This window comes from Melanostigma gelatinosum (genome assembly GCF_949748355.1).
Source record: "Melanostigma gelatinosum genome assembly, chromosome: 12".
NCBI lineage: Eukaryota > Metazoa > Chordata > Actinopteri > Perciformes > Zoarcidae > Melanostigma > Melanostigma gelatinosum.
Window position 1 is genome coordinate 10,248,245 of NC_136645.1, and position 26,904 is coordinate 10,275,148.

General features: G+C 43.1%; 1 protein-coding gene across 1 annotated transcript in view; it reads left to right on the forward strand.

Annotated features, from left to right (window-relative positions):
* lrmda (leucine rich melanocyte differentiation associated) overlaps positions 1–26,904 on the forward strand; it is a 187,712-nt gene that overhangs the window by 128,854 nt on the left and 31,954 nt on the right. Inside the window, exon 5 of the mRNA XM_079280665.1 lies at positions 1,953–2,079. Coding sequence (XP_079136791.1) covers positions 1,953–2,079 — 127 coding nt within the window. The remainder of the gene's footprint in view (positions 1–1,952; positions 2,080–26,904) is intronic.

Here is a 26,904-nt window from a genome sequence, read left to right on the forward strand (position 1 = left end):
TCTTTGTTTCTGTGATGTATAAAGATTAACATGTCTTGATGTGATACTTTGACCTCTTATCTTGAGGAAAGTTATCAGTTTGTCCGATCTGGTTCTGTTTCAGATCAAAGAGCTTGTTGCCTGAGGCCTGAGGTGCCTCAACCACCAACTGTAATGTTCACTCAACCTTTTTTTAATGGCATGATTCCCCACAATGGCAATAGGTATTATTTTGTTGCTTTGTTTTCTTATGTAAGTTAGTGATTGTTTAAAAACACAATTTGATGGGCCCCAGAGTGATCGAATATCCTCAAGTAATTCCAATCAACTATTGGCTTGACCTTTACCAGAGTAACCACCTTTTATTTAGTGCATAACAGGTGAGCTGAACAAAAATCATTTAAAATCATTGGAATTTACAGGCAAAATACAGTCAAATTCAACAAATATAGAGGACAAAGTTTCAAGCAAATAATTAGTGTGAAATGTATTTCTGTGAATTGTTTGACATCAGTTATTGCTTATTCATTTGATCTATTTAAAACTATATGAAACTCAAATAAATACATTAAATCATAGCTAAAATAAATGAACAAAAAATCGAATAAATGACATGTGTCTGACATCATACAGAATACGTATTGTCTTAGAAACTTGTCTTTATTTTCCATAATTTTCTACCAAATTACATTAAAAAAGGATATTTAAGGAAAGTATAATAATAGCAAAATCTAATTTGCTCTCCAACATCCACTTCCAAGGGCAGCAGAAATCCTATTATTGTTGTGACATGTTTGGTATTGACAAAATAAAGTGTATGAGTCTGAGTTTTTTTTTCCCTTCCAGTCCTCTCTCCTCCCCCATACCCCCCTGTGCTCTGGTCTCCTCCCTCTACGGTTGGTTTGAATCATTAATATCCCTACTGGCTGACAGAGCCTTGTCATCTCTGACCCTGTGATGGTAGGTTACCTATAGAGAATAACCTCCCTGCATGTCTCCCAAGGGCATCTTCACATTTCATCATGGAAATGCCCTGAACAAAGTCATTTTACAGGGAGGGGGACACCGGATGGGATTGGGGCCTCTTGTACTTAAGTGCTGGTGCTCTCATCGGAAAAAGATATCTTAATAATGTTCCTATAAAAAGAAATTTAGGGCCATATGACATATTTGGTGTTTTAATCAGTTGTTTTATTTTTTTTGTGGACAAGCACTCGTTCTGTTTTATGTGTCTTTCAAACTACATCAGATGTTTTGTTCCTTAGAATTCGCTTTGAGATGTTTCTGTTCCGTGTCAGTCCAAACGTGATCCCTGCATCCCCTCCTTATAATCCTCAGGTGATGAAAACTTGACACGAGCTTTGCCATCTCCCCTCATCGCCATTGCCATCATCAATTTGTCACGGTTCTTCGCGCACAGGTCTTGTCTGTGCCCATATCCCTCGTCCTTTCTCACCCTCCACTTAGGTGCTGCATGCATGTCCTTTTTGGCTACCAGCTCAGCCCTGACATACTCGTTCCTCTATCCCTGCCTGCCTGTGAAAGGATCTGTTGTCATCTATGTATTCCAACCATTATCTTTTGACGTTTCTCTGCCTACCAATGAAAGACAAGAGCGTGTCTGAAAGCTTAGAGCGATATCTGTGATGCTGCCAGAATGACAGCTCTGGCAGACGGGTTGTATCTCCTTTTGTGCTATTTATATGTCGTACTTATTCTTATCAGCTTTGAAGGTTATTACATGCAAGACAATATCACCATTAAATCTGCACCAACATTAAATCTCAGTAAACACGGCTTCTTTTCAAGTTTTGTTGATGCATGCATTTACATCTTGGAACGCGTGTCAGTTTGATGAGTGTGTCACTTCCTCAGATTCTATGTTTGTCTCTTTGTTAGGAACAGGCCTACAGGGAGACCTTTTAAAGCAGCGGTACGGTACAGTTTAAAGTTGAATTGTTGTTTGCCCACAGGTACTTCGTTCTGCACAAGTTGCCCCAGCTGAAGTTTCTGGACACCAGGAAAGTAACCCAAAAAGAAATGATGGAGGCACAGGCAAGAGGAGCCTTCATGAAAGTGGTCAAACCCAAGTCGGAAGCTGTAAGTTAAACCCCGTTTATTTTATTTTTTTTGTCTGTACACTGTTTTAAATAGTATTCCCTCTGAAGTCTTGGATTTGTCACATTCATCCCTTTCTTCCCTTTTTCTATTCTTTCCTTTATCCTTCCTTTCTTCCTGAGCATGACTGTCAGTCTCCCTTAACAAAGGTCCTAGCACCGCAGCCCCTTTGTAAAGTGTCTCTTTTTACTATCTCTTAAAGTGTGTGTGTGTGTGTGTGTGTGTGTGTGTGTGTGTGTGTGTGTGTGTGTGTGTGTGTGTGTGTGTGTGTGTGTGTGTGTGTGTGTGTGTGTGTGTGTGTGTGTGTGTGTGTGTGTGTGTGTTCGTGTGACCACAGCCTGACCTGATTTCGTATGCATGAGCCCAGATCAAAGACGACGGGCGGCTGTCCGGTCGCGGTTGTGTTGCCAAGTGTGACATGGCTGGCGATTGGAGTGACAGCTCACGTACATGGCGCTCACAATCGCTGAATTATCCCGTGCCCGTGCACTTATTCCTCCCTCTCTTGTTTTGGGCCACACAGACTAATTAGAGTTCGGGCGGTTCATAGATATAACCAATTCACCCCTTCCCGACCCTCCCCCCCCGCCCCCCCCCCCATCTTCCACCCCTTTGATAATGCAATATAAATGAACAGCTTTTGCCCAGATTTGATTTCATGTAATTGTAAGGTCATGAAATATTTAGTATTTGGATCAGCTAAGCTTTGTCGTTTCAAGGTCTCTGGGGCTCTGACAGTGAGCCTGGGAGGTTAAAACGGATCCAGAATAGCAAGAGTGAAGGCATCCAATGACAAATCAGAAGCATGTGAGGTGATCTCGGGTTTAAAAGCGCACGAGAAAATCAAAATATTTATTGTTTCGGATAAGATAGTGTTCTGTTTTCGTGTCAGTTCATGCTATGCTTTGTTCTTCATTCTTCATGCAAGTGGCAAGCGGGAAAGCAAAGCACTGAAATAATTTAACCTCAGTCTGGCATGTTTGGTAGATGGAGAAAAGGATAAAAACAATGTTCATCCACTTTATATGAAACGAAACTAAGGACCTCTACAATGCTTTTTGGCAGGGTAAAGTCACTTTATAAGATTTTATTTACATAGCTTGTCAGGGGAAAATAAATGTTTGCCTTTGTCGCCACAGCCTTAGATGAAAAGAGAGATAATCACTGATTCTAGCTGACGTGATGTGTGTGTTTTTCTGTCTTTGTGTCTTTGAACCTGCTGTATATGATTATTTATTCCCAATGCAAAGTAAAAGGTTAGAGCTTTGATGAAAACGCGTCTACCTCCCATCGCACACAGTATTGTGTGTGCCTGAACATGCTTTTTGCTGTTCCTTATTAGCAGTGTTTGACTGAGTCTACACAATGAAGATCATTCTTGCCGGGACTTATCCCGCGTCGGGGCCCTGGGATGTCACAGTGGCATTTCCGTCACATTTGTTTTGATTTAGATGAGACGTGATGCGTCAACTATCACGGACTTGATGAGCCGTGAGTACCTCCCGGCTCTAATTGTCCACATCATCAGAGTGATTGTAAGCTGACCAATAGTGCGGGCCACCAATTAATGCGACGTCTGCAACGGAACAGGAAAGCGAGGAGAGATGATGGCATAATTAGATATTTGTGTTTGCTTTTATGTCTGGTATACAGCAGGGTGTTGCTCATAACAGTGGCTCATGGTACAGTGTCTGCCATTTGCTTCATTACAAAGGATGCTAATGAGCTGTCTCGCTGTCGCCTGCACTGCCATTTGAGTCTCAATTAGTGCAAGTATTGGAGGGACAAAACGCAGGAAAACAGACGTGATTTAAATGTTTTATTGATAAAAAGTTGTTTTGCTCTGCGTACAGTTCATTTTCCTTTCAGACTTTTATGACAAATCTCCTTCCTGCTGTTTTTACAGGATATAAATTGAAACCATAGAAACAGCAGCAACGGCAGCAGGGCTACAGTGATCCTTGCCCATTCATGACAGCATGAATCTGAAGAAAGAGCCCGTGCTCTATCAGATCATTCCCATTGCATGATGTGCGTATTGGAATAGTTAATGGTCTTGCTATGAAATCGACAGTGCTGAACTTTGGAGACCTCTCTCGAGTCGTATCGGAGTGGATTGTGACCACAGTTTTAACTCCTTTTCAATCATGCCATTATGGCATGGCACTGGGCGCCGCCACATGGTTTTGATGAAGCAGTTATGGTCCTAAGCGCAATCTGAACGCCACCATTTTTTTTTTTTATAAATTCCCAATGTTTTCCATGTTGCCTACATCACAAGCAGACAGTCAACGGCCCACTGTTTGCAGGAAGACGCACACAAAAACCTGCCACGAGGTTTGTGAGTACAGAATTCACAAAAAGTTGTAGAAAAATTGATATATGTATGTATGATGTCACAGAGTTAAACCTTCACTGCAAAGACAAACATTGTGACAAAGAGGGAAACAAAGAAGCGTGCTCAAATTGAACAGCAATGCTCACACACGGAGGTTTAATTGTTATTGTATGCCTTCATGCACGACTGGACATGACACCGTCAGTGGGCGACAATGAGCTGTCCCTGACTTGTCAGTGTGTTTTGGTGTTTGCGCCAAACTCAGAAGGGGGTCATTTTCTCTTTTGGGTTTTGGTTGAATTGCATTTTTGAGTGGAAAGGACAAGTCGTTTGACAGAAACTGAGGCAATGAACTGAAATGACATAGATGAGAGAGAGAGAGAGAGAGAGAGAGAGAAATATATAAATGCCTGAAGAAAACAAAAACACAACGTTGGGACAATTGAAGTGTTTTCCCAAAACCACAACAAGCAGAGTCAGAGTGGAAAAGCCTTGAGCTGTATTTTGGGAAATTGGGCGTGTTGGAATCCTATAATGTGATAATTCTCTTTGAGGATTTGGAGGTCATGGAATGAAATGGCGTGCAACCACGTAGAGCCATTTGGACTGTGTTGGGCTGCTTTCGGAAAATACATGTTGTACTTTCTGGCCCGGTTCCTCCACCTCCCTCCGCTCTGCCACGGAGCCCACATTATGCTGCCGAACCCTTGGGTTAAACTGGCCATGTCTATCAAAACACTATGACAGCACATTCTGTTTTCAGATCCCCAGCACTGCTAAAAAAAGAGTGCGTAGCAAATCTAACTAGTAGAATAACATTTACTTCTTGCCACATGTTTAAGAGTGTTTCACAGTGAATGAAGTAAATCCATGGTGCCCCTTACGAAGCACAGCTTGTAGCTACGTCAGCGGGTATAAATGTTCCTCAGATGTCACTTAGATTTTGCCTGAACGAAGGATTTGACTTGATTTTCGAGCATGAACACAAGTTTTTTCCCCCCACATCCTTCTGCGTATAATGTAAAGCAGACTGCATTGCAGGGTGGCTTGAGCCAGCTCCCGGGTCCCATGAGTCTCTGCACACAGGGTAACGGTTCTTCAAGGGAATTGACAGTGACAGAGCCAGGAAAGTCCTCAAGTGGATCTTTTCAGTTCTGTTTCTTCTCCCCCAGACACTAACCTGTTTTACTCTGCAGTAGACAGCAGTTCATTTTAAGTTTGCACCGAAGGGAACGGTCCAAATCTAAGATAGACTGCGTGGTTTTAGACTCATGATTGTGCATTATGTGATGCACGATTGTGGCTTTTTTTTGCAAGGCAACTTTGGAAAAAGGGGAGGCATTTGGCTATAGGCTGGTTGTTTTGCTTCCTTTTCAAGTCTCAAATGTACACTGTAAAGTATGTTGCCACGTTCATCTCCGCTTGAGAGTTATGAGTTCCCCGAAGCTCTCAAACATAACAAACAGCATGCAATATAGCGCTTTGTGAATGTGCCTTCAGTGGGTTTGCTGAATCATTTTACTGAACAAATGTGTCCTCCGAGAAAACTCAAAGAATATGGTTCTCAACAGGGGAAGGCAATATAAGCCAACAGATTGCTGTGGAAGCAGGTTTATTACTCTCTGCTAGATTCTGTATTTGCACCAGCTATTATACATACAAAACTCTTATTTGTCACCTCTCTTTCATGACACATTCCTGAATCAATATGTACTGTACACAGCAGGTCGAGTGAGGACAGCACTGTGGCTACAGTAGGCGTTGTGGGGAAACTGTAACCATATACTGAGTGCCTGTCTGCTTTATGTTCAGACAAATAAACCCACGACGCATTGTGATCTGCTTGCTTTCAAATGATGTTCTTTCTCCCATCTTACACAATGTCTTGTTGTCTGTGATTGCATCACTTCAGACACTGCGGCTCTGTTCTCCGTCTTTTAATGACAACATATCCAAAGTGTTAAAGCAGCTGTTTATAACTGTTTGGACACGTTTAGTTTGTATGACAGAGACAAATACACTGTGTGTTTGTGTCAGATTACTCCGAGGAGCCAAGTGTTCATTCTCGCAGGTGTCTGTGTTTGCCCGTCAGTATCTGTGAGTGCTTTATGCTTCCATGTGTGTGTTTCTATGCGACTGTTTTTTGACTGCTGAAGTATACGCCTGTCCAGTGTTCGGACCAGTGCAACAAGCCTGGTTCTGAGCATTCTGGCAGCTTAAACCGAGAGGTCACGCCGGGGTTATAAGCCGGGGAAACAACAGCAATTAGAGGGAGTGACTCAAACGGTCCACATAAATCATCCAGGCCCTGCATATCATAAACACACTGTAAAACTTTAAAGCACAATTAATTGTCAGTAATAGTGCCAAGATTGATTTATTGCCTCATGCAAAGCCTGGAGACACGGGGTGCATGACCCGAGTGTCACGTCACTCTTGCAGGCAAAAATGGCAGATCTATTACTCATTTTTGGCAAAAACGAAGAACACACACAAAAAACATGTGTTTTTTGAAAGGACTTTTATGAGACACTGAAGTGGCCGCGTTGCATTAACTGATTTTCCTCTCCTTCTGCTGGCATCCAGTACAGAGAAGGAACGCCTCTGTGGTGAAGCATTTGTTGTCTCGACGTCTCTTGTGTTTAGCGGTGGAGTTTGAGGCCTGTCAGAAAACAGGCCACGGCTGGCCAACAATAATGAGATACCTCTCTCTCCTATTTTGATATAAAGTTTTCATAAACTTTGACAAATCATGCGATCGTTCACGTAACCTTTCTCTTTTTTTTGCATCTGTATGATGTAAGTCTTTGTTGAGTTTTCATTTGTGTAATAATGTTAAGTGCCTGGGATTGGCAAGCTGCAAAGCTTTTGCTTTTTACACATACTGTTCCAACTGGGTGAATTTACAAGCCTTTGGGAAGGGCTGAGTTTTTATAGTGATTTTGCTGTTTTCAAAGTTCCTTTAAAACAGAAACCTACAGGGAAATAACACACTTCCACCTTCCAGTATCACTGAACACATCATTTCTTCAGACATACATCAAGCAAACTCTGCACACAGAGCCCTACATCTCCCAATCAGTCTGTTCCTCTATGAAACCGAGCCTTCTTTCATTGCATGCCAAGGGGTTGCACAGCTCCACAATCCCTGTGCATGCAACAATAGCATAGCCGCTAAGGCATCTCTTCAATTACTCTTCTTATCAAATGATGCTTTTAGCTATTACAGAGTGCAGCGTCCCAGTGCGTTGGCCTATCAGTCCAATCAGAGCTAATCCTCTCTGTTGGTCTCTTCGGTGACAGGAAGATGCTGCTAGCCTAATGAGAGACAGCTGGCTTAGTGTTTTCTGTGCTCTAAAAAAAACAAAAAAACATCCATCTTTCTTTCTCACCCCCTACCCCAACGGGTGTTTCCACAGAACTGTGCCAAACTTTTAAATCTCTCAAAGCGATCAGTTATTTCTTTGCCCGTCTCTTTTCGATGATGTTGACAGTGCACATTAATCACTATTTCAGCACTCGCATTTATAGTTCGCTTTGAAGTTGATCGTCACGTGCACCCTCTCGAGACAGCTTTGCTTTAATTCACGTTCAGATTTTTATCAGATAATTCAAGTAAAGTTGTTGTTGTTTATGACATGCAGATGTTAATATGCTATTGAGAAAGTTAATGAATGTTAGAGATTGAAATCTGTGCCAGATGAGGATACGAACTTTACAAAAGTGTCACTTGTGTTCATGATTCACCATAGGGTCCAAAGTGAAGGTTTTCCTTAATTAGTCTCTTATATATTTACACACATTGTGGCATTGGACTTTTCCTTTTCACCTATTATACCAGTTGTGTCTTCTCCTCACTACAATGTTCGTGGAGAGTCTTCTTTCTGCAGTGACTTTCATGAAATGCATCAGAGGACGGCAGAGCTGAAAGTCCCTCCGCTGAAGTTTGTGCTTACACAGACCTTCTTTGTGGTTCTTAGAGCTTGTCAGACATGTCAGGCGCAGGCTAGAAAAAGTATATTGTTTCCAGCCACTTGGATTCCTTTCCCCCCTGACATCTGCCACTCTGCTGAGATGATAAATTCTTGCCTCATTAAGCGTGGGTGTGGGATTACAGGCTGACAACACATTAATCACTTGGCTGGGTGGCAGCAGCCCCGCACCAGCTACAGGCATTGTTAACCAAACTTTTCTAATGTGTCACTCTCCTCCCTGACAGCCCATAATCAATCATCCTGATTGGCAGGCCTGATAGATTACACTATTTATACTTTGTGTAATGAAAGCTAGCGTTTCCACCTACTGTCATTGTGGGGACGATGATAGGCCACACCGTCCAGCTGAATGGGAACACATACAAAAAGAGACGGAGAGAAAAGAAAGGGTAGGCAGACCTTGGAACTGCATTGTGAACTTTAAAACAGACACAGTTGAGCTCCGTGGGGAGGAGGGAGGGATTAGGAGTATTCTGCGGATCTGCATTGTTCCCCCTGCACGGTATAGCTTGAAGGCAGTCTTCACACCATCACTGGGTCATTGTTATCTTTGTCGCTATCGGTGGCAGGCCATGCTCTCGCAGGTAAAACTAGGCATTGTCTGCGGTGGGATTCAGTTTCCCTGTGACCCTGTTGGTGAGGTGAGGTTTTGTCGTCAAAGCCTTTTTTCTGACAGAAAGTGAATGATTTACACATGTAACACAACCAAATGACAGTGTGTACTTGTCAATGTGCAGAGGCCTGCAGGATGATGGATAATCGATGTACCTGCTTCCTTACTGAGGGCTTCAGAACTGTTTCATCGCTTAACAAACCCCCTATAAGTCTTTTTTTTTTGGACGGGAACTTGTGGATGAAATGACACACTGCTGGTAGCCTTCAAACATAATAAGGTTATGTTTCTTTTTTGTTCATTTTCAGCAGTACGTCTTGGAATTAGAGATGTCCTCGGCACACCGAGAGAGGATATTGAATATGAGCTCTTAGTTGAGAGGCTGCCAAGCATTTGCAAAAAAGAAAGGAGGGGGGGAAACATCCCATCATGTTTTTTGACGGGCTGTAAATCTGAGACTTTTTTTTATGAGACAGCGTGCTGTCAGGAAATTAGTTAACTAGACCATGTTATGGAGAGCCAGGTAATTTACCCTCAGAGATGCAATCGCAAATAACTAGCAGGAGGCCGCATCCCTGACCTGACATTGCTTTGTGTATAATGCAAAAATCGAGCGACATGCTCAATGGGTTCTGTCAGCTGCAGGATTGAATTCTCTGCCTACTGCGTCTCAGTTTGGAGCACGTTGGTCAATTATTTCTGAGGCTGTCAGTGTGTAGGGAGACTGTTATTTAGTATGTGTTAACTTGGCATCATTAAGGCACTCACCTGACAGAGAATAGCACACCTGAACGTTATTTATTTTGATTCCCGCGACAGGGCTAACCTTCAAACACGTTGACCTCTCCCTATTTTGCGTTTTGTGAAATCCCACTCGGTCCATTAGAAACGGGAGCTGTCGAGACAGCGGGGAATCAAATGACCGAGAGTCGTCTACTCTAACACGGTAATGCACAAGAGAAGCTTCCGTTTGTTTGGACAGATTGCTCTGATCACATGGTGGCAGTTTGGTGTCTAGCTACGCTTGCGGAGTAGACATCGCTGTCCGCACAATATCTTTGAAGCACGTACAGAAATGTCATATTATCATAGATCCATGTTTTTGCCCACAACAGAGTATTGAACACACAGAAATAGATGCAACGGTTTTATGTTGGGTGTTCCTTTTTAAGTGGTCCTTGAACAGAATCACTAGCTCTGCAATATCTTGTCTTCACTTTGTGTAAACAGCCAGGACTCGTGAAAGGACTAGCTAATGGATATTTAAGACAGGGAGCTCAACAATCAGGTCATTATATTTACAATCTTTTTTTTATAGAATCTCAACGATATATTAGGCCAGATGACTAACCGCTCAGGTTTGGACATAACCAGTTAACAATTTGAACTCTGTGGGAAAATGAGAGCTACCAGTGAACCCCCCACATCCTCCAAAAGCGCCACCACCTCCTCCACTAACCAGCCCTGGTGATAAATGGGAAACCTGATCGAGTAAAGCCTCAGCGTCACCTCTGTACAGCAGGATGACATGATTAGGAGGTGACAGCTTCTGTAACAACATCTCTGCATTTATCTTTTCCTGCTCTCCATCTTTCACCCTCTCGCACTGTCTCTCTCTCTCTCTCTCTCTTTCCTCTCAACGAGTCAGACTACTCTATAATTAATATCCCTGAGGGCTATCCGCAGGTCAAGCAAGGGGGGTGCTGTTGAGACAGGTAGTCTTGACACCTCCAGCTTTGTAGTTTATGCATGCGGGTGGCTAGACGGCTTAGGGAGGGGTGAGAGAGGCCAACAATGAGGGCTAGAGCATGTTTAGGTTGGAGGCTAAGACCAGAGTAAAACTGTAGGTTGAAGGAAGACGGGTCTTGCTGTGCGACCTTTCCACCTGAGAGACAGAAAGGATGGTTCTTCATAGGATTATCCAGTCAGACCTGGTGCATTAAGGGCTTAGCGGCTGTCAGGAGCTTCACATTTGAGTTACAGAGAGGGGACATACAGTTTCAGTAATATCAGCAGCACACGCATTTAGCCTAAAACTGATCAGGGATGGTTGATAGTGAGTAGGCATTGGTTTCTAATGAGCACGAAACAAATAAAGGCTTTAACGCGTCTGGTCCAAATTTTCAACCAGTCAAATGTTTGCGTAACAGGCTTGTTGATGTGAATTCAGTCTCACTCTTTGTGCTGTGTTGCCTCTCACGTAGCTCTTTGAAAGACTTTAGAGACTCTTAAGCTGTTCTGTTCCTATAAAAGTTTGAAGGGTGCCCTTACACCATGCACCTCTCATATGCATCCGTTCCCAAATCCACACACTCTCTCCCACTCTGCATTTCACAAACACACCAGCCCTTTTTCTCCCCAACAATCACACTCTGAATAGCCACTCATCCCAGTGTTTTCTACTGGTGGAAAGGCGTTTTCCTCTTTTTTTTGGCTGCTCAGGTTTTGAATAGAGGGAGAAAAAAAAGCATAAGAGAAGCCCGGTGATGAACAGGGAGATGGGAGAATTGGACAGCGATAAAGAGGAAATTAAGTTGAGGCGGAGGAGGAGGGGGAGACATTCTTGTTTAGCAGTGGAAAAATGTGAAAGAGTGAGGGCTGCCCAGGGTGCACTGGAGGTCATTGCAGGGGCAGAGGGGTCAAGTGACACTCAAACAGCATTCTTCTGTCATTCGTGGATGTGTTGGAGAGGGCTGTGAAGGATTGGCATGCAGCTACAGGGCACAGATGGACAGTGAAGTGGGTCAAGATCCTTAATGCCACAAGGCTTCAGTGTCACCAGTCTGCAAAGAACACATAATCCTTGTTGGGTTTTGTTGTTGTGACGAGAGCTATAGCGAAGGTGAGGTGAAGCTGCCACTTTATGAAATGTGTGATTAGAGCGCAGCATCTAAATCCTGTACATGCTAAAGCAAAGACTGTTAAGCTCATCATTTTTTATCAGTCAGCCCGTTTTTTTTTTTTAATTCTCAGTGTCAAATTATTTGCATCTTTCATTGGTTATCAAAGTTGTTATAACCTCTGACAGTTTCATTCTGTTTCTATTTGCAGTTGGTGTTCAATTGCAAGCTGACAGATTCGTAAAGCCTCTTCCCAGAATAGGTCTGACTTCTATGTACCACACTCAAGAAATTGAATCAGAGCCAATAAACTGTAAAGGTCTGTCATACAATAATCTGTGAGATGTACTGTAAGTAATGATTAGAAACATATTTTATGACACGGATAACTTCTCCAGGCAGTGTGGCACAAAGGTTTGTCATTTCATCGAGTCTGATTAAGTGAATGCAGGAAGTACAGTATACTTCCGTCGTGGCAGGCGAGCAAAGCCATTCGGACACACAATGGATCTCTATTTCTCTTTATTACTGTGTGTCTGTCTTCCCTGGTCTCTTTCACCTCGCGGCGATGAACTGCGCCCAGAGGTCTCCCGCAGTCAGACGGACAGCGTTGACCTTGTAGCATGTAGACCATTTTGCCCCATTCTGTAAGAACTATCTTTTATTGTTGTTAAGACCTAAAAGTGTAACCCATAGCCCAGACGTTGAATATGATATGATAATAGGTATCCCCCGGGATCACCTGATATGTTGTTTCCATGCAGCAGGCAGATGGGTAGGGCACAACGGGCATCACTTCCCAGCGTTTTTGCCTGCCAACTGGCAACGTCCGTCAAAAAGCGTGTTCGGGGTAATCCGAGAGATGGGCTGAGCTGCGGCGGCCCTGACTTTCATCACACCTGTGCTAAAAGCCCGGCGAGAAGCAGACTCTCCGTCCCATCCCCCGCAACCCCGTCCCTGTAGGGGAATGTTGAGACGGCACTGGATCAGATGGGCTCACATCCTGTCAGACTCATCAGATTTCAGGGCGACTGAGTGCTTTTGTCAGCTGAATTCCAGACATCTTCTTTCTTTCTCTCTAACAGGGTTTTCAAAGATAATGTGTCTCTGGATTTGACCCCCCTCGAAACAATAGTATCATTGATACTGTGATGGCTCTAACTAATGCTCATGGTGTATGGTACATAATTCATGAGGGTGATCAAAATATGGAGACCGAGTCTTGAATCCAAACCAAACCAGCAGGCCAGAAAGAGGGAGACAACAAGTCTGATGCCCCTTTCAGAAAGATCACTGTTGTCTTCAGCTCATCCTCTCATCTCCTCCAGCTTCTCTCTTAGTGCCCTCTGTCACAGATGCCATTCTTTCATGACACCTGTCTGTCTGTCCCTCTTGTCTCACTGTCCCGTCTCCTTCTCTGTGGAGTGGAACTGTTTGTTTTTGGAGGTTTGTTTATGGGGGGGAAGGAATACCCTGCTGCTCCAGGCCGCCTCTAGTCTTTCAGCTCATCACACAGAACATGACAGCCCTCCTTCTCTTTGGTGCTGAGATGAGCTGTTTCTCCTGTCCCCATGGGGAGTCCGAATTTCTGCCTCGCTCTCTCCTTCTTGAACTTCACTTCAAGACAGCGGATCGATACTGTGTGCGCAAGCAAACGCTACCTGCTTTGGGCCGTGTACACAAACATTGTGTAATTTTGCAGGGATGTGGTTCGAGGTTGTGTACCAATTCAGTCTCAGAGGAGTGAATGTTTCATTGAATGCGGTTACTTCGAAGTACTTTTTCTACATATAAACTGTCCTTGAATGTCAATTCCGTGTCAACTAAAACAGACTCTTTTGAAATGATCATGTGGGTGCTAGAGCCGAAAGATTACGACCCGCAGTAAAAGTATATCATCAAACTCTTGTCTATTTTATTTGCCAAGTTATTTTCATTAACAATGTATAATGCCCATGTAATCTGCACTTGTTTAGCAATACAGCTTGTAATTACTGTAATGAAATGAGGCCTCAATTCTGGTAAACATGAGCGGTGAAAAGACTATGATTGGCCTGTAAATGGGAACAATGTGAAATCCGACACTGACAACTTGTAGCTTGTAATTATGCTGTTTTGCTGACACACGGAGTGTAATTATGTTGCTTACTTTAGCTATGATGTGTTAAACACTCAAGTGTTGCCATTTATAATTAAACAGCAATTCAGTACACTGAAAATGCAGCATATTGCAGTGTATATTTGCATGTATGTCAGTCATGGCCACCCTCGCAACCAAAGGCCCACACCATGTTCCATTTGCCGGAAAGGGAAACTGAGGTTCATGGAAAATTGCTAATACCACTAATCATACTGGGTGGTCTACCGCTGACCTTGTAAGGCTTCCAGAACTCAACCCAGCATGCCAGCTCCTGGGTTTCACTCCTTTTTGTTGCCTATTTTAGTCCTTCACGCTTCTCCTTCTTTCTGGCATTTAGATTTCTCTTTGGAATATATCAGCACATCAGATAACCTCAAGGTATAACAGCAAAACCTTGAGTTCACACACACACACACACACACACACACATATACTCAGGAGTTGTTTTTTTGTCTGGCTGGTGTGTGCAAGTTGTGTGTATTTTTTTCTTTAACAGCATGGAGTTAAGACTGAATCAGCTGTTCACACAGCGTTCACACATATATACATACATACACACACACACACACACACACACAATACTCAGACAATGTACAAAAGCCCAATTGCACAGTAGCAAACACAATTTTTTTTGCACACAAAAACATTCACACACCTGAAGAGGGGGCTGTGCCTCCGGGGGCCACGTCAGTTACCTGCTGACACACAGGCTAGTGATTGATGAGACGCCGGGGGCGCTGGAGTAGACTTTGTCAGCTGCTCATAATTTATACATCTTATCTCCATCAGAAGAAAGAGTGCCGCGTTGTGTATATGGAGATGAAAACACCGGGCTTGTTTAGGCAGCGGTGACAGGGTAGCTGCTAGCTGTTAGCCGTGGCGCAGAGTGATAGCTCAGATCGCTATCTGTTAGCTTTCTCACCGGGTCCCTCTGTGGCCAGAGCCTTCACTCTTTGACTGTGACGAATCCTCTGTCTGCCAGTCATTCTCACTCACTTTCATTGCCTCTCTCTCTCATGTTTCCCTCTCTCTTTGTGTCTCCTTTCCTCCGTTCTGTGACCCTCTCTCTCTCTCGCTCTCTCTTCTCTGTCTATCTCCTGTCACATTCTCAGGCCAGACAGGCCCAAGCTTCTGCTGAGAGCTGCTGGCTCTTCCTCAGTCCACTCATAGGGCGAAGGTCAGGACAGAGGCAAGGCTTGAGTTACAGAATAATTAGCTCTGTCAGCGTCATGTTGAAATCAATGATCAGATGTTGCGTGAGGGTGGGCCAGAGGGTTCTCTTTTAGCACAGTACAGGCAAGATTGCTTTTGAATTAACATTCTCAGAGTTCATTTGTGTTTGATGCATGACATCTATACTGTTAGGGGCATGAGTGAGGACTTGCAATTGCCATTTTGTATATCATTGATATTGTTTTGAATAGATACTTTCTTTGTCAGCACTACAATAGTCTTAATGTGTGATTAAAGGGTCAGTGTGTCAGAAGAAAAAAACAAGAGTACACCGTCTTTCTGATCAAAATCAAATGCAGTGTCTTGTTGATTTAGTTTTTGTGGTTGTAACTATTTTGATTTTAATTTGAATATTACTGTAGTTCCAGCCAGTTAACTACCGCATCAGCAAAACAACTTTGATTCCATAACCCCGTCCCACGATTGATCTTGCCTTGTAGATAAAAGAGTGCTCTCTCTGAAAGCATGCATTTTTCATTCTGGTATCAATGGCAGCCTTTGCATTTGCCATCCCACTTAGCTTAAAGCTATACTCACAAATGCTGTCTGTATTGCTCTATTGATTCAGAGGGTTTGCATCTTGTATATTTGAGATACCGATCCCTTGGTATCATTTTACTTTGTCTTTGATCAGCCTGATTGCTCTACAGACAGAAAATCAAGCCAATTATTCTAATTGATGTTTTTTTGGTGGAGATTAGCATTGTGCCTTGTATTTAATATTCAGATTGAAACACTTTGGCATCATTTAATAAAGTGTGTGTGGTTAATTAAATCTCTGCAATTATTTCTGCACAAAATATGTTTTTTTTTCAATATGACACACTGGCCAAATGCACTGAATATTTGTACTGCTATTTTAAAATGTTCATACCATATTCTTGCCAGACACACACATTGAGGGTAAAATTGAGAATAGAAGTCCAATATTACCTTTCTCACCAAATAGTAGTTGGCATTGTGGTGCTGCTTGTCAGGTGTTAAACAACACTTTGGACCAAGGACAGACAAATGAGAGAGTCCTCCTCTCTAATAGAATCTAAAAAGATGAAAAATATAGTGCAGGAGGCAGGAAGGACTAGTCAAAGAGGTGACCATCAGCATCTCAGCAGCGAGGCTTGGCAGCCTCCAGCCTGCCATGGTGTAATTGGAGAGAAAACATATATGGGAGCAAATAACCCCCTGTCAGGGACATTAAAAGGAGATGTTGTGACGACTGAGAGCCCTGCCAGCTGAGCACAGCAAAGTGGAGGGGAAGAATAAGGCCCATCAAATGGAAACTGCTTGGAGCAACGGTACATTCAAACATTCAAGATAATTGTTGACCGGTAGCAGAATAGAGCATCCATGTTTGTTTGTGGAACTTTTCCTCAAGAGAAAACCAGATGTTTTTTTTTACTATTGTCATTGTTGTTATCCATTCGCTGTCATCCTGTGATTGATTTGTCTGCTTTGATGAGTATAATTTGAAAATGGTAAAGGGTAACATTTACAGTAGAAGTGCTCAGCCCTTATAACTGTGGGGCGACATAAAGGTAGGTGATGGAAACAGGAAGGGAAATATGACTCACTGTCAAAAGTCAGAGCTGAAATGTAAAAGGGAAACACAATTCCATAAATGAAACACATGGTTTTACTCTATGGGAAGGGCCAACACCAACCATTTGAGTATGGCAAACAACACTAAACGTTAACAATAATATAACATGCATTTATTCTGAACAGTCATTTTACCACAAATGATGTGTGTGAGCTTTTATACGATGCTGTTGGAAACAAGTAGAACCTTCCCATAATGTCTGTGTGGACCCGAGGTCCATGTAGTGCCATTTAAACCCTCCTTAGTCAACCTTTGTTTGGTGACTACTAGTATAGCTCTTCTAAACCAACAATGTCGATTTTTGCATGATTTACAAAATTCCAGCTTTTTAAATTGTTGAATTACCTTAAGGTTCTCTGTCATGCTCTTTTTCCACTTTTCTCCCATGTCTCCTCCACGATCATCACAAAAGCATTTGCCTGTCTCTCCTGCGTGACCCAGCCATTCAACTGAGAGTGTCAAAATGTTAATGATGATCCCCCCCCCCCCCCCCCCGAAAAAGCGCTTGGAGGTTAAATAAAGTCTTCATAAGCTGTCGGTCAAAATTCAATCATTTATTTACTTGGCATGTTTCCACCTTCCCTGCCACTCTGCCTCAATTCTTGTTCCTATCCAGGGACAGGGCTTGTCTTGTTGTGTTTTGTTACATTTTTTTGTGTGCAGGCAGCTGTGCAGGCAGCCTTTGTCTGTGTGCGAGATTGCTGCTTTAGCTCGGTGGCCCCTCTCATTAATCATCCGCTGAGACTATTTATAATGCGGCAGCCAAGCCGCCACCTCGGTTGCCATTGGCTTTTGTCACCGTAGCACCCTGTTTTGTGGCAGGAGGAAGCCTAATTATTAACTGTTAAGATGACAGCCGACGCTGTATCGTCAACACGGCTGGCTGACAGTCAGACTGAAGTGATAGCCCACTGGGCAGCCATAGACCTATAGAGCATAGAGCTGCATGGCTCAATGGAATTGTCTGGATTTTTAACATTTTAATAATAATTCACGTTATTAAACTAATGATAACCAACTGTGGAAATTGCCTGATGAAAAAACATGTCAAATTGTCAAAGACTGTCATCAGTATGCTGCTTTTGTTTATCTATCAAATATTTGTTTCAAAACTAATAAATACAGTAAACATACACACTTGTTTAATCTTGTTTTCGGATTAGATTTGAAGTTACATTGCAGGAGATATTATCTGGTAGAATGTCTTGAGTTACCTCAACATTTCATTGACAGTGCTCTCTAATTTAGTTTGAAATGACTCTGGCAGAGGCTGCCATGTCTTGAAGTCTGTTTCCTTATTATTAATCAGGTATGTTCATGCTGGATACAGACATCAAACTAGCATGGATAATTAAATCACTCCCTGCGATGCTACGCGATTCCATATCTGGCAAATCGGAGCTTGACATTGCACTGGACTTGAAGTGTTAAAAGGATATAATATGTATGGTCTTGTGGTGGTGGGGGGGGGGGTTTGTGAAAGCTTTCTGGAGAATGACAGTGTTTGTTATTTGTCTTCTGACTCCTTAGCAGACAGCTATCAGGAAGAAAGAGAACTCACTGTGCACCACCGAGAGAAGAAAATATGTGAGTCAGACTTTCCCCTCCTCCCTCCTTTCCCCAAAGCTTGAGATTCCCCTCCCAAAAATGAAAAGGATCAAGTTGCTGTCACTGTCACCGAACAAACATAAACTTTTCTGGCACCTAATAAATAGGCAGTGTGGCATTGTTCTCAAAGCCCGACAGGTGTGTCTGCCTCAGTGATGATGGATTCCACTATTCTGTATGGAAAGCCTGTTGGCTTTCTTGTCATATGTTGTCACACATCTCTCTCCTGAGAGAAGAAGGTTTGAAAGATGGCCAAAAGTAATTACACAGACGCTTCCCTGATGCTGTTGCCATGTGTTTTCTCCTGCTCATCACCACTAAAGGTAGAAAAAAAAAAATCTGTTACCCACAGCTATATTTCACAGGGAGACGAGGAGTGCAGACATGTTGGTACTCTGCTGCTCTTCTCGTAGTGTTGATTGCTTGCTCATTAACCCGTCAGGTTTATTTTTTCCTAGCTATGAACGCTAGCTTTGGAAAAGGACCCAGGGCAGTTTTACTCATCGCTAAGGTGGAGCAGCAGGTCCTGATCTGGGTGTGTGGTGATGACATTATTTGCACCTGAATGGCAGGTACATCAACATCTCCTTGTAAACGTATCAAAGGAGAGACAGTGGCACCTTTGTTCTCCTCACAGAGCACTTGGGTTGCTGACAGCTTGCTGATTGATATTATCATTCTTAATGTCAGTAAATAGTGCCATGCCAGATAAAGAATCAGTTTCCTCTTGGTACTGGAGAGCTCATTTATCTTTCCGCAGCTCGCCCTGGCATATGCCGAAATTGGAGCCGGAAGTGGTCTTCCGTTTCAGTCAGAAAGAGAGGTGTGTTTTTTTTTCCTCGCCATCTCCTAATCGTCTCTCTGTCTCGCTTTTCTCTCCTTGTCTCTGGTTATTGTGATTCTGAGTGAGTGAGACTTAACTGAGAGAAAAGATAGAGCTTAAGTCAGTTGTAATATGTTTGGACAACGCTTGATTAGATTCTGTCACAGTAAGGTCTTTCTGTGTCTCTCATGCTGCAGCCTCCCCATCCCGGAACACGAGCTTAACAATGAACAGATATCAGGCCACTCGAGGGCCCTTCCGTGAATTTGTTACCAAAATAAGACCTTTGTTAGAGTGATACTTCTTCAGAGGGTGAGCCACAAAATGATCTAATTGTACCTCTTGTGCAGTATGTTTGCCTGCTCTGAGGGGGTCATGCGTGTAACTAGTTCTTGCAGAGGAACCAGGATATAAGACCTGCAGACAATAAGCCTTTTTATAACCGTACAGTGGTCACCAAAGGTCTTTGAGACATCATATTGAAAAGGTTAAACACTGACAGGGAACAAGCCTTACATGGTGGTTACACAACCTCAACTGAACAGCAAAAAAATGATGGTATTTGAAAAAAGAAAAAAAGAAATGGTACAGGAGAAAAGTCAGTTTTTTATTTTAATTTTAGACAAAAATAAAAAGGAGAAAACTAAAACAAACCACACTTGACAAGGCTGGTGCATCGTGTTCCCATTGCTCAGAAAATATCACAAACACAACTGAGTGCTTTGCTATAAGTGTGCAATTCAAAGTACCTTTCTCCATGTTTTTTCTTTCACCCCTCCCCTCTCCTATCCTCTTACCACCTACCCTTTGCTATAATGTTGACAGACAGCACTGATATCCCTTGAGCCGGTGATAGATACGTCATATCTTGGGGAGAAACGGGTTTGTCCTCAGCAGGTGAACACACGGCTTCCTCATCCTCCCAGCCGACAGACACACATGACACTTTTCGACACTCTCTCCCTGATAGCACTTTGGCATGCAGGCAGAATCAAAGGGGGCATCTTTCACATGCAATTAGAGCGGAGAATAAAGACGATGAAGTGCGGTGTACAAAGGAAAGCTGGGGATCACAAGGCTGTAATGAATGGTGATTAGAAGAAGAGGCCCCAGCCAATGAGCTGCATAGAGCTGGGGAAACAAACCCATCTTGGTAGGGTTCTCTATTGAAGGCACTGTTAGACATTATCAAAGCTGATAATGACAGACAGCAACTGCTAGACAGACATGACTCAAAACTATGTTCGATCAATGTGTGTGTTTTTAAGATTGTTAGGCTTGTGTTTCTAACTCTTTGCCGATGATAATTATACATAATAATTCAATCCCTGTTTTGAATATGGTGTGTGTTCACTCTGAAAGAGACAAAATACAGTATATTAAAGAACGTGAGTATGCGTACTAAATCTGCTTGACTTTGGGTCCATAATGCAATGCTAAACAACATCGAGAAGCTGCTCACAGGTGGAAAGAAATAGTTTCTTGTGGTCGATAACAATAAAGTATTAAATAATTGGAAAACGTTTTGCCTTCGACCGATCCAGTTTGCTAGGTAGTTGTTCTCCACTTGCTGACTACATCCTGATTTAAAGCAGATTCTCAGTATGTCGTGAGTCCACTATCAAAATTGAATATACTAAAAAGGCAGCTAATGTGTTCATAAAAATGCTTAATTAAAAAAAAAATGAAATTGTGTATAGTTGTGAGACAGCTACAGTACCGAAAGCAGCGCTCTCTTGTTGTGTCAGTGGCACTCCAAATTTGCAATTTGATTGACGTCCATCATCGCACGTATTGTAGTATTATCTGTTGGTCCGCAACAGTATCGAGCATTTGTTTCCGAAAGTAAAGTTAAGATTTGTATAACTGCCATGTTAAAATCTCAAATCTGGTTAATTTCACATTTGACTTAATGGCATTTAAGTAAGTAGGTAAAGTTTATAGGCAAGGCAAGGCAAGTTTATTTGTATAGCACATTTCAACAACAAGGTAATTCAAAGTGCTTCACTTAAAACCATTAAAAGCATCAAAACATAAGGCAAAAGAAAAGGACATTTAAAAACAATTAAAGAAACAGTGTAAGAAATAAAATGCAGTGGTAAAATGCAGAAATGCAGGAAATTGATTAATATATTAATTGAATGTGGTTCAATTAAAGGCAGCAGCAAACAGAAAAGTCTTCAATCTTGATTTAAATGAGCTGAGGGTCTCAGCAGACTTCTGGGACTTTCTGGGACTTTGTTCCAGATATGTGGAGCAGAAAAACTGAATGCTGCTTATATAGCACCTTTCACAGAGTAAGGTCAAAAAGTGCTTTACAAGAGTAACATTGTTAACGGCATGAAGAAACTGTGAAAAGAAATAGCAACGAGCAACAACAGACTGCGTCTCCATCCAACTGCTCTCTCTCTCTCTGTCCCTACTTGTTTGGCCTCAGAAAAGCCAGCCGTCCTGCTGGGCACAGAGTGAGTGAGTGATGGACATTAGTTTCACTTCTCTGTGGCTAAACTGAAGAAAAGGAACCCCATTCCTCTGCCTGCCATTGCCAGCTGTGAGTGGTTGTCAGGGTTGGGGCTGGTCCAGGGCCTGCTAATGGTGCTGTCTGTCTCAGTCAAGTCCTTGAGACCTTGAGTCCCTCAAGAGACACCACGCTCCAAAGTTTGACTGGAATTAAGCACCTGGTAAATGAAGAGAGGGCAACTGAGCTGTCACCGCGGATGAAGTCATTGTGACATTACAAGTACAGTTCACGTCTTGAGAGGCAGTGTTTGAAGATGTTGTCGTGCACTCTTACCAGGCTGAATGTCGGGATTAATCATTTTGCGAATCAGTGGATTTGTGAGAAGGCCGCCAGCAAACAATAATTCCTTGTGTTCCTTATACTAGTTGTATCACATATTGATTATCATACCAAAACGAGCCCGCTCCAAAAAGCGGGAGAAAAACACAACATTGATGCTGAGAAGGATCCCAGAGGCTTCCACAAGCAAACAAGACGAATTCAATGCTTCACTGACACAAAATCACATTCAATCAAAGCGCCAAATAACATCCTTGTCAAGCATCTGGTAAATAGGTTATTTGGCACCTTAACAACAAGTTGCAGTTCAGGCCCATTCAGATTGTCAGCATACACTACAGGCGCGCTGACTGAGAATGAGAGGCTTAGCCAAAGAAAAGAGGGGCTGCAAGGGAGAGTTTAGGACCAGCACTGCAGCTATTACAGGATGTCAGAAAATATGCTTAATTGAAAATGATTAGGGCTCTCATAAAAGCCGATCAAGTCAGGGTTTTGGGAGAAAGCGCAATTGTCCCACATAATCCTCCCTGTCGCTGTTCTTTCATCTGGATGAAGAGATCAAAAAAGGAGGGATTTGTAAAGCTCCCAGTGCCGCAGCCACTGAGCTCAGCTTCTCTCTCCGGTGTTCAATCTCCCTTTCAAATGCACTTCCTCTCTTTCTTCCTCCCTACGTTTTGTTTTTTTGTCTTTTCCGCACTGATGTTTATCATTGGTCACGAGGTATGCGGAGGTCAACATACGGCCCTTTGTTGTGCTTCTTGCTCCCGTTTCACAGGAATATGCAGTGCGCTTTGCATGCAGTTGTAAATCACGATGCGGGCTCGTGTGACAGCATGTTTCGAGCTTGCACAGTATTGCCCTTTATTATCGGACATCAAAGAACAACACACAAATGTGCTCACCCGCACGCACACAAGCCACGGGGTTGTACTCCCATGTCTTCCTTTATCCCTCTTCCAGAAGAAGAAGACAAGAGGATAGAAAGCGGTCTGAAATGAAAGCTAGAGGGGCCTAGAGAGAGTCAAAGTGAGACACACATAAACATTCACTCACACATAGTGGAATCAGCTGTGAGCTGAATGGATCTGAGTTGGGGGGGGGGGGAGTACACTGCCCTTATGCCCTCTCTTTGAAGTGAGGCACAGGCCGTATGTACAGGCCCCAGAGAGGGGCATGTCTACATCCCCCCCATAGGCTGGCTGAAGGCAGCGGTCCGAGCAGAGCACACAACACGGAGAAAAGAATGCAGCTTCCTAACTGAGCGGCTTTCTCTCGACACCACGGAGTGATTTTGTCGAGAGAAAGATTGTTCAGGGCAATGAAACTCACCATGCTTGAATTAATGTCTGCAATGTTTAAGGAATTAAGATTTGAGTTTTTGAGTGGTCTTGATGAAGTTGTTTTAAAGATTTTCTCATCAGTCACTTTGAAAGTGATAGCATGCAGCTCATTCGAGTTGCCCTCTCGGAGATCTGTAATGGCCGTCACTATTTATCTTAAGATTGATGTAAAATAAATTCCCCCAAACAGCAACGTGAGTGATGGGTGTTTAGTTCTAGTCTCAACATTTATGTTGAAGTCAGTGGATGAAGAGGGATCGTGTCCATTTGTGTTGAGTGCAACACCATTAACCTCTAGCCCGATTAGCAGGACGGAAGAAAAACTCCGAGCAGATGATTTCCGTCACTGTAATGTCACACTGTTGTTCTCGGCTGTCGAGGCCGCGCTCATTGAACGCTCCCTGTAAACACACACGCATGCACTTTGATAGACTGTTCCCAGCTTGTGCGCTCGGCTCACGGGTTGGGTGGGATACGGTGAGACGGTGTGAGGTCTGGTCTGGTCTGGGCCACTCTTGCTCTGGCCTCGGGGGAATGTTTGGCGTGAGATAAGGCTGTGTTTGAAGAGGAGCTCCAGATGCTCGTATATTACAGGTTGTCTTGTCGTGCCGCAGATAAAGCCTCAGAGAAGCTCCTGTCGCCAGGCCGTACCACACACACACACACAGACACACACTCGCGAGGAAGATAAATGTTTACAGGAGGCATTCGCCCCTTCCACAGTGCCGTGCTGTGGCCGGCAAGGCTGTCAAAGCTCTGCCATTTTTAGGCTGTGGCTCATGTCTGCAGCATCTAGATTGTGACAGCATGTTGTACGTGGCGTATCCCTTCTTATAAACATATGATTACATTCCCCAAGCTTTGAGATACTTACGCAATTTTATAAAAGATATTGTTGGCCTTGACAAACTCTGACAGATAGCTACACTGGAGAAGGCCAATGCGAGCAAAATGTTAGCATGCTCTGGTTTCTGAGATTAGATTTTAGAGTCGTCCCTTTTGTCCTGCAGCGGTGTTCTCTACCTGACGGTCATGTCTGCCTTAACTTTATGAGGCCCGTATATAGCTTGTACTGTAGGTCACATCTTTACCGAGTTAAGCTGTGGTTTCAGTTCACTCTCAGCGTGTAACCTGTTGAAAAGGCTCTGTCCAAAGACATAATACTTAATTGGTTGTATATCCTCATTATTTCATTTGGCTGTCCTCTGTGTCTTTGAATTGTATACGTCTCCTAAAGGCGGACTGTGTCCCTGCTCTCCATCCAACCTTGAATGAGGTTATTCATCACTAATAAGACAAAAGATAGTGGGTTTGTGTAATGCAGGGACAGGTTTCCTCTGTCATTAAGTCATGTGTTTGCTAAAGTGGAAGGGTACATTGCCTGGCATAAAACATGGCGTGTCTTCATTTGTCAGGCTCGTAGAGCTGTGAGACAAACGATGTTCAGAGTGTATGTCTGAGGGCCCTCTGAGACCACAGTTGAGCGGCTGCTCACTGGTGCGTTTCTCATGCTAATGTCATGGTCTCCCAGTCTATCTGTCACCCCATTACGCTAACATCATTATGCATAGGGGCCTGTCTCTGGCGTTGAAAAGAACAGAATCATTCCTGTCTCATTTTGAAGCAAATTGTTTGGGGAACATTTCTGTCTTTTTTTTTTTTTTTTTTTTTTCCAGTGGTAATGGCGGGCCAATCATTTCCAAGGCTCCAGGTATGCAGATGAATGAATAGCTATTTGAGCTGTTTGGTGAAAGGAGTTTTTGTATTATTCATGAGAGGGATGGTGTGTCTGAAAGAGAAAGTGTGTGTGCGTGCCGGCGTGTGCGTGCGTGTGTGTGTGTGTGTGTGTTTGTTCATGCACATGTGTGTGAAGTAGCAAATGTGTCTCTATCAAACATGCATATATTCTCACATAAGCATAGTGTACATGCATTGAACAAGCATGCCTACACAGTTGCGCTTACACATGTCAGATGGATGTGCCCTATGAGGGAAATCACTGCTTTGGATTAGTCGTTGACATTTTTTAAATACTTAGCTGTATGGCAGATATATTACAATCGTGATCAAGATACCCACTGTCACTAGACCCCTACAGCAAGGCATCATTTCAGTCTCTGAGCTATGAGGTGTTTCTGAGTGAGGTCGTTCTGCTTATGATCTTTTCACTCCCTTCACTTGGAATCTTTTCATCTCATCCAGTGCAGGTTCAAATCCAGGTTAAAACCTTTGTCTCAGTCTAAATCTCTCTGTCCTGGCATACTGCACAAATTCCGATCTGTCAGCTCAGCAGATTCCTCGCGCTGGCGTGCAAGTCTCCTGCTTGTGTGCCGTCTCTCTGTGTGGGAGGTATATGCTAGCCATGCACCCACCTGCTAATTCAAAAGACTCAATCAGCTCTGCTAACTGAGGAGGCAACCCCGGGTCCCTGTAATTGCCCTGGTGACAGTGCTTCGGCAAGAAAGAAAAAACGCCTTTCTGTGTCTCAGTGTCATCATTTGCACAACGTTATGAATAGGTTAATAAAATAAAATACTTTAATTATAGCTTAGTTGCCATATTGTTAATGGCACCAGTGTGGCTCAATTGAATAATCCAGTTTCTACTGTTAATTATCTGAAAGTGAACTTGCTTAAATGATATTTTACAGCCCCTTGATAAAATTACCGCTAGAGGCAATGTAATGATAGACAGACAAAGGCCATGCACGAATTATCATAAACTATTAGCTTGTTTCCAAAGGGTTTTATGTTAATCTTTTAGCGCTTAAGTACCCTGCAATTAACATATCAGGAGGAGCTGCCTTCCAGCTAGGCTTGCAAATTGAAGTCCTCAGATAAAAAAGCTATTGAGATGAAACCCTGACAGAGAAGAGGAGCTATCGCACTGAAGTGTGCTGGAATTTTTACTTGTGTGTGTGCGTGCACATTTGCGAGAGAGGGAGAGCGATAGAGAGACTTTAAGAGCACTGAGACAAAGAATGAGTGGAAAAGAGAGCAAGATGCCGTGAGAGTGTCTGTGATCAAGGATGTATAACAATTCCATTATCTCTCTTGGGTGATGACATGAGATGTCTCTTTCAGGCCTCCTTCTCTTTGTCTAATGCTACACAGTGTGCGAGCTATAGGGGGATTGAAATCGCTCTCATCGGCTGCGATGGCGGCATCTGATGGAATGTGTTTACATATCGGGCTAGTGGCTTGATATGTAAATGTGCCGCGTTGAAAAGGCTACAGGGAGATATGGTTCATTGTTAGGTCCTCGCAGTCTGTGTTCCCTTTTATGCCAAACACAATTGTATCCACTGAGCGAGCATCTTGTAAACCACCCGTTGCCTTTGGTAGGTTAAACCCACAAAGGAGACCCATGCTTTGGAAGATATGCATGTTTTATAGGGTAATTGGCAGCTTTGCTTTTGTTTGCTTTCTTTGTTGTCGACACATAGCAGCTGACACCGTTTACATTTACTACAGTTCA